The 8,794-nt window shown below is 39.4% G+C and overlaps 2 protein-coding genes across 2 annotated transcripts in view; one reads left to right on the forward strand and one right to left on the reverse strand.

Moving 5' to 3' along the window:
* Nucleotides 1-1,133: 1,133 nt before the first annotated feature.
* On the reverse strand, nt 1,134-7,916 carry LOC127360586 (hydroxycarboxylic acid receptor 3-like). The gene is made up of 9 exons (XM_051395016.1): nt 7,843-7,916; nt 7,065-7,376; nt 5,876-5,988; nt 5,678-5,749; nt 4,430-4,565; nt 4,262-4,334; nt 4,023-4,182; nt 3,448-3,540; nt 1,134-3,271 (listed from the first exon to the last, which is right to left on the reverse strand). The coding sequence occupies exons 3-9, from the start codon at nt 5,981-5,983 to the stop codon at nt 3,086-3,088; spliced, it is 828 nt and encodes a 275-aa protein (XP_051250976.1). The 5' UTR covers nt 5,984-5,988; nt 7,065-7,376; nt 7,843-7,916; the 3' UTR covers nt 1,134-3,085.
* The window catches only part of lratb.1 (lecithin retinol acyltransferase b, tandem duplicate 1), a 19,678-nt gene continuing 18,743 nt past the window's right edge, over nt 7,860-8,794 (forward strand). Inside the window, exon 1 of the mRNA XM_051395012.1 lies at nt 7,860-8,179. Within this exon, the coding sequence (XP_051250972.1) occupies nt 7,990-8,179 (190 nt within the window). The 5' untranslated portion in view covers nt 7,860-7,989. The remainder of the gene's footprint in view (nt 8,180-8,794) is intronic.

The following is an 8,794-nucleotide window of genomic DNA, read 5'->3' on the forward strand; positions in this document are numbered from 1 at the left end:
AATATTTGAAACCAGGCCCTTAATGACTGCTGTTGCCAGTTATTACTGGTAGATAAAGCTGGTTATCATCTGCATAATGACAATCAACAAAAAAGCATCTATGCTTTAACACTAGGAGTGTTTATCCTTTATTGGATGGGCTGCTTTAAAATACAATTTAGGGCATAAATTAAGGGTATACCCACTTCTTCAGGCACCATTACACCACTGATAATAAAATAAATAAAAAATTTGACATCTGGCACTTAATGGCTGTTGTCACAAGTTATTACTGGTAGATAAAGCTGAGTGTTTTCTGCATAACATGAAAATAAAATTTTCCCAAAAACACACCCAAGAAAAAGCAAGTATGCTTTAACACTAGAACTGCCAGCAGTCTAGGTCCCCCTACAGGTGCCACACAGTCATATGTAATTTCATTGATCATGCCCAGCCAACATGTATATGTGGGCTTCACATGGGTTAAACTTGGCTACATGGGTTCCAAGTGGGTATGGGCCCAAAATTAACATCCTATCTGGGCAAACCCATGTGGGTTGCCTAGGTGGGTCACGCATAGGGAATAAGAGATTGGGCTCAGAGTGTAATCCTACAATCCCCATACAAATGTTGGCTGGGAGTTCACAAACAGTGCTTGATGATGAAAACAATAACCAGTACTCTGCTCCACAGACAAGGTGCTGATAGAGAAAAGCAGGCAAACTCTTTTTTTATGTATTATGAAGGATTCTCTGTCACAAATATTGACTGTAAATATGGTCAATAAGCAGGGGGAGGCGCTTGCCAAGTGGCCAAAGTCTGAAAGTTTGTGTTCTGCTTGTTCAGCAGGAGATAAATTGATCGTACTGTCTCCTTTTTGAATGTATAATGAGCCGTGTGGTTGTTGACTGCAGTGAGGTGATGCCTTGAATGGGTAAAAGTCTGTGGTGTTTTTCAAAACACATTGTAAAACTCATTATTCATGAATGACTTCAACTTGGAATCTTGGATCAGAGAAACTGGTAATTGCTAGAGTTGAAAGGATATACATTTGGTTTCTTTAAGAGTGGATGAAAAAAGTTTTAAATGGGAGGGCAGACAGCCAGTAAATATGAATGATCATTGGAATTAATAAAATACAGTACTGTCCAAGCTGGTGACACGTTTCTTTGTATTTGTCAAAGATACAGACAGAATGCAGAAGATTACAGACTGAATTTTTGACTGTTTTTATTTTTGTATGATATGATATACAGATACAAAGCCAGGGGGAGATGGACTCCTCTTAATAAGACATAAGCTCCCCTGAAAACATGATTTGTGAAATTTTGGGGGCTATTTCTGACATGCACTTCTATTTCTTTATATCTTCATCATCATTATGTGTAAACTTACTTAATGTAATTGTGCATGAGGGTGATTCATTACTTATTCACTTTAATAAAGACACTGCTATTCTGATACACCATTAAAGCGTAGCTGCACAATATCATTGATGTTCAGATCAGAAAATATACATTAATATTTTATCGATTTGTAGTCAGCGTACTGTGTGTCACCGTCTGTCCCCCACAACAGTTGAAAAAAAGAAAGCCGTGGTATAGTTCGCACACTGCAGATCTGGATACAGATCCACCAACTAAACTATCAGAGCTTGACAGACAAAGGTGCTTTTTGTTCAGTATGTAAGATGCAAGGGCTAAATGTATAAAACACAAAACAGTTATTATAATGTCCTTTGCCCACCGTGATGGTTAAAAGTTAAAATAGTTTTAAAAAAGATTTAAAGAAAACTCAAAGAAAACAAAATAATATGAAATTTACTAAATACGTGTACAAAATATTTTGATAAAAATCTTTTTGTAAATTTGAATGTAAATCCTTGAAGCTGATAAACTGATACAACATAGTAGAAAATCCCTATTTTTTTAAATGTAACAATATAATAACAACCTCACAGTGAACACAGAATGTGGGCCACACAAATTATGTTACATTAAAGTAAGTAAAGTAAACTTTTTAAACAAATGTAAAGTAGACCAACCTTGAGAGCAGTATCTATTTCTGATGTAGTAACCCGTCTGTGAACAGATGTCCTAATAATGACTGTTTGTGTTGTTTTTATCAGCATGGAAGCAAAATAGGCTTATTTGCATTATTCCAAACCACTAATGTTATCGTCATTAATCATTCAAACTTTACAAGTGCCAGTCCAGCATAATATTCTCACAAGAATTGTCATTAGTTTTCACCTCCAGTCCAAGATCTGGTGCAATCAAGACCAAAGTGTGAGTTTTAAGTGAATTTCTATGTATTTTTATCATCCAGCCCCAAATTATGGCGCTTGGTCTTGTAATAAATGTATGGTGCTGTTTAACCACAATCCTGAAGTTATAGTCCATTTGCCAGCCACTAGAGCCCTGTTGTAAACCTAGAAATGTTGAGTATCACAAAGTTTTATGTTAGAAATGTACAGTCAGGCTCCCCAGCGTTTAGAAACTAACTAACTGGCATATGTTGGACAAATAAAATTAATAAGCATATCACCTATATGGACAATATTTCAGCAACTGCTTGGCTGATTTAGACAATATTGGAGTGGTTTGTAGGGTTATTGAGGATGCTAAATCCATCTGACATTTTCAAAATAGAAAATGGCCATTGAAACCAGAAGTGACCATATTTCAACTCCCGGTGGGATGAGTTTGATTAAGTTGGAGTTGATTTTGAGACACAGAAGAATAAAGAATTTTGAATAAATATTACGTCTGAACATTTACACAAATGACATTGAGCTCTCTTTATTCAAATGCAGGTCCAATGTATAAGCATGTTAATAACCTCAAAATTAATATAAATCAGCCAACTGGGAGTTGAAATATGGCTACTTCTGATTCAATTGATTCAGCTTACTCAATAACCCTCCAAATCAAGAAATATTGTCCATATAGGTGCTTATTAATGCTAATTAAATGCTGATTTCCCAACATATGCCAGTTATCATCTGGCAGTACATGTAAATGCTAGGGACCCATACTGTATATTTCTAACATACAACTCTGGGGTACTCAACATTTCTGGCTTTTCGTTGCTGGTAAGTAGACTGTTAACCTTTGGCCTTGCTGGGAAACTTTCCTCTTCTCATGAGGTACATGAGAGGTTGGATGAAGCTGCCGAACACAGAGAAAGAGAGAGAGGCAGGAAGCAGTTGACACACGTAACTGTGACGAGAAAGCCGACCTCGCAGTGGCACCACCAGCACCATGGGCAGGTAGTTCAACACCATCATTACCTGCACAGACACACACCTTCAGCCACTTCATCTCTTGAAAACTGGACGTCTATGTTGAAAGGAATACGAGTAATTTAAGGAATGTACTATATATTAGTTGTTCTTAACATTATCATGTTTTGCTCAGTAAGTGAATGTCTAGTCCCGATAATAATAATAAGGTAAAATGGATCTACCTGTATGACCAGAACTGTAATGAAGGCCTTTTTCTTGGCTGGATCAACTTTGTGCTTTCTGGTGCCGTCGCCTGGACCGGGTTGACACAGAACCTGAAAGAGAGGACGTGTCAACAACAATAATGATACAATCCTAGAACTATACTACCACAATAAGACAAAAAATATATAACAGTCTGCTAACTAATTGGTATTTACTAGGAAATGAGATGGTACCAACCATGTCATGGTAGCACTTCAGGAAGGGGTCTAAATAACGCTCCAAAGCATAATTATGGCGATGGAAAAACTGTCATGGCCATTTTTAAAGGGATCCCTTGACCTCTGACCTGAAGATATCTGAATGAAAATGGGTTCTATGAGTCTCCTGACATGTCCACTTTATGTTACTCGCATGCAAATTTTGGGCATACTGGGGTCCCTAAACAGTAGTGGAATTGCAGAAATTGGGAATGACTAGGACACATGACATTATTCAGTGCCCCTCTTCCTTCCCCCAGTCAAAAAAGTGTTGAAACGCTCTCTGCCAGTATGTGCAGCAGCCGCAATGTGGTTTTCTCCAGCGGCAGACTGACCTGCAGGATGCGGACACAGCAGTAAGCCTGCAGGAGCAACAGCAACAGGAAGAGGATCGGGAAGGCAAGGACCAACTTCCAGATGTTACAAACGCACAAGGACAGAATCAAACCCCAAACCAGAGGGAGAGTGCAGAGACGAGTCCGCACAGAGTTATACCTGAGAGACAGAAGAAGGTAGTTATGTACTTTTAACTGTTGAATTTGGTCAGTGAATGTGTGTTTGTTGTATCTCAGACCTCAGGTAGGAGACGGGATGAACCACTCCCAGGTATCTCTCCAGACACACACATGCCTGAAACAGAGGTCGTCCTGTAGAGGGAAGCATAGCGAGCTTAATGAAATACCTTCAATGAGACTGGAAGGATTAAATCCATCAATACTGAAATTGCATTTACTTTGTTTACCTGCACTAAGCAGACCGTAGAAGAAGAGGTTGAACGTATACAGGGAGGTGCTTTTGATGACGTAATAGTTGAGCGGTCGAAGGAAAGAGAGCAGACTGTACACACACTCCAGCAACGCCAAGTTCAGAGTAAACACCTACAACAGAACAGAAGAACTATAAAATGATAACTTTTATTCAATGATAATTGTGTCCAGAGCTCTATATTGTTAAAGAACAAAATGGTATTGTGTGGAGATTCTTCACTCTCATGGACATAATAAAAATCTATGGAAGGTGTTGGGGTAAGTTTTCAGAAGTCCTTTCATCCATTTTCTTCTGCTTTTCCAGCATTGGGTCATGGTAGCAGCAGGTTAAGCGAGGTAGTCTGGACGTCCCTCTCCCTAACAACGTTTTCCAGCTCCTCCTGGAAGATCCCGAGGCCTTCCCAAACCAGATTAGATATACAGTATAATCTCTCCAATGTGTTCTGGGACTACCTTGCAGTCTTCTACCGGTTGGACGTCCCCAGAAAACCTCCAAAGGAAGGCGACGAGGCATCCTGATCAAACGCTATCTCAACTGGCACCTATTGACGCAAAGGAGCAGTGGCTTTAACCAAAGCCTCTTCCAGATCTCCCTACCAGGTACAGCTATATGAGCCAGTTTGGCTCCGTGATCCAAGTATCTTCGAATCCCACCAAGAGTGTTTCAGGGTGTTGTTGCCTGACCGACGTTGTTATGTTGTAATACACTTCCAAGATGAAGGTTTGTTCGTGGTGTCAAATCTCGTCTAGCCTCCATTTGACTGACTGACTTGTACTCAGGTGGGTCGCGACTCCCATCAAAAGTAGACCAACCACGCATTCTCCACGGAGTAGAACCTCTGGGACGAAATCACGAGCATGGTCTAGAATGGGAACGATCAACTCCAGAAGCCTGAACGAGTCGTGACCATGTGCGGTGAAATTTGGGGGTAAGATCGAGCACAGTTGTCTGAAAACCCTTGACTCAACTGAACGGGAAGTAGAAACAGTGACAGCCTCCATCCAGAGAGTTTGGTTTCTTTGTCCTGGGCTACTGTAGAAACAAGGCGGATTCTGTAGAAGAGGACCTGCTACCTATAAATAAAATCAACTCGTTCTAAGGTAGCGAAAACACACATTTTTGTTAAGGGAAAAAAATAAGCTTTGTATATATTGTAAATTTGAGGGAACCTTGGAGTCCCTGAATTACACGTCTCTAGTGGTTACTGGGTGTCAGCGTTTACCTCGGAGGCTTGGATAGAGTGAGAGTTGTGGGAGATCAACCAGACTGTCCAGGCATTCACTGGCAGGCCGAACTAGGGGTCAAAATTCAACAGTTAGTTTATCTTCTTTTAACACAGTAAATAGGTGTTTTTTAAGGCTAAAAAGGAAGAATTAAGTCAGTGGATGACCATTAAAGCTTTCTTTCAGGGAGAACATACCAGGAGGTTGACAGCCTCCACCACAAAGAAGACCTGGACTCCATATGGAGAGGAAGGGCAGGGGTTCCACTGAGATTCCTCAGACGAGTTCTGAGAGGAGGAGTTCATCCTCACTGGAAACCAGTGCAAATACAAATTAGTCTGGAACCTCTCAGCTAATTTTTGATTTCCAAGGGTCATCATCAACTGGCTCAGAACCAAATGCCCATAGAAGTATTGGATCGATCCACAACCAATCAGAATCAGAATCAGAATCAGAAATACTTTAATAATCCCAGGGGGAAATTATTTAAAGGGTTAGGGTTAGCCTAACCCTAATCAGAATGACGAAACCTGAGCTACAACCAATCAGAGCAATGAAACCTGAGCTACAACCAATCAGAGCAACGAAACCTGAGCTACAACCAATCAGAGCAACGAAACCTGAGCTACAACCAATCAGAGCAACGAAACCTGAGCTACAACCAATCAGAGCAACGAAACCTGAGCTACAACAACGAAACCTGAGCTACAACCAATCAGAGCAACGAAACCTGAGCTACAACCAATCAGAGCAACGAAACCTGAGCTACAACCAATCAGAACAATGAAACCTGAGCTACAACCAATCAGAACAATGAAACCTGAGCTACAACCAATCAGAGCAACGAAACCTGAGCTACAACCAATCAGAACAATGAAACCTGAGCTACAACCAATCAGAACAATGAAACCTGAGCTACAACCAATCAGAACAATGAAACCTGAGCTACAACCAACCAGAGCAATGAAACCCTGAGTGGATATTTTACTTTAACGGTACAAATTCACCATAAAATTTTAAATAAATTAACTAGTTGACACACAGTAAGATCGAAGCATTCGGGGCAGCTTTAGTTTTGGGTTATGCTACAATGCAATGCAGCAATCTGAATGAATGAGCATGAGCACAGTTGATGCTTGGACCTCTTTTAATGACAGTATTAATGTGATTATTGATTATCTGTGTAAAGTAATGACTCTTCAGCTCTCAAAGAAAGACTCACTGACTCGTTAACTTCTTTTAACTCCCTGTAGCTGCACCGTGAACTCGTCACAACACGTTGAATATTTCTGAATAACTCACTTTTATTTGAGTAAAATTGATCAGATTTGACCAGAATTAGATTTTTTAAAATTAGATTGAGATATTCTAGAGCTCATCACTCACCTGTGTCTGTGGCTCGGGGGACAGATTCATCAAATGCAAACCAGCGTCATAAACAGCACCAGTCCACCAGTTTTGAATAATAGAACACCTGCATTACACACACACTACATTACTGCGGTGGCGGGTCGGGGTGACTCTGTGACTGCAGCATTATGGGTAGTTGATGACATCAGGCAGCGGCGGGCGGCCTCCAGTTACTGATGAAGGGTCTTAATATGGATGGAGATCTTATCAGTGAGACGTTTGTTATGACAACAGCCAGAAATAGAGAAAGCAACTGATGTACTGTGTGATACGGCTGTAAACGGATTTCTGGTTGAAGAGGAACAAAAAAAAACCAAACAATATATTTTAATATGAACGAGTAAAATCAGAAACAATATTTTAGGAAATAAAACCACAAAGATCTTTCCAAAAATAATTATAAAGGACAAAAAAAAAAGCATAAATAAATACATGTAGAAATACATAAATAAATGTAAAAATATATAAATGAATAAATAAATATAGAGACACATAAATAAATAGGTGTGCAAAAAATAAAATACATATTTAAATAATAAACTACATTTATTGATGCATAAATAAATTAATTAATTTTAAATAAATAAATGTAAAAATATCTTAATAAATGAACACATATAGAAATAAACATTGTCATTACCAAAATACATTTATTTTTCATGTATTTATGTATTTAATGATTTATTTATATTTATTTTTTAGAACGGGACCAAAATAAATGACGTCAAAGCGGTAGAAAACCGGATGGACCGACCCGTTCCGTGACGTGTTTCCGGTCGGACTGTTTTTATGGACGGACCGCTGTACCTTGAACTTGTCAGATTCGTCCGTCCCTTCTCTCTCTTCTTCTTCTTCTTCTTCTCCTCCACGTTTAATCAATTAATCAATTAATCAATTAACGATGTCTAATTACCCGCATCTACTCCGTCACGCGCCGTCGGCCCTCGTGCGGCTGTCTCGTGACGTCGGTTCGTGCTGTAACGGCCGGTTCGTCCGGTTCGGTTCGTCCGCTGACCGGAGCAGCTGCAGAGGGTCCAGACCGGTCCGGGTCGGATGCGCCTCCGGGTTCTGGGGCGACACCGCGACCTCAGGTACAGACGCCGCTAGCATCGGTTAGCTTCAGTATGCTAATGCACGTTCCAACAGGTGAGCGGCGAAGTCGGGTTGAAGTTGGATGTGCTGTGAATTACTGAAGATATCTGCAGTTTATTTACAATAACTTCTGTACAATGGGACCAAATCACTCCAAATCAGTGCCGAATTATTTACTACACTGCACACCTGGGACACACCTATTTCTATCCTTTTCTATTGGTTCTTCTGTTTTATTTTAATATTTAAATGTAAAATCTGGATTTATTTTCATTAGGTTCTGTGTCATGTGACCAACTGACTCCAAATCAATGCCCAATTATATCACTACACTCCACACACTTATTTTTTTTATCAATTTTTCAAAGCTTCTTTTATTTTTTATTAATATTTATATTAAAAAATATGTTTTTTGTTAGTCATGTGACATTTCTATTGTTTTATTTTGATATTATATTTATATGAAAAATCTTGATTCCTTTGTCATGTGACCCAGGGACTCCACAAACATATAAAACCAAGATTTTCTCCACATAAACATTAACATAATATACAAAAAGCACTAAAGTTAACCCAGAACCAGGTAATTATTAAAGTTACTACAAACAATAATC

This window comes from Dicentrarchus labrax, unplaced genomic scaffold, assembly GCF_905237075.1.
Source record: "Dicentrarchus labrax unplaced genomic scaffold, dlabrax2021, whole genome shotgun sequence".
NCBI lineage: Eukaryota > Metazoa > Chordata > Actinopteri > Moronidae > Dicentrarchus > Dicentrarchus labrax.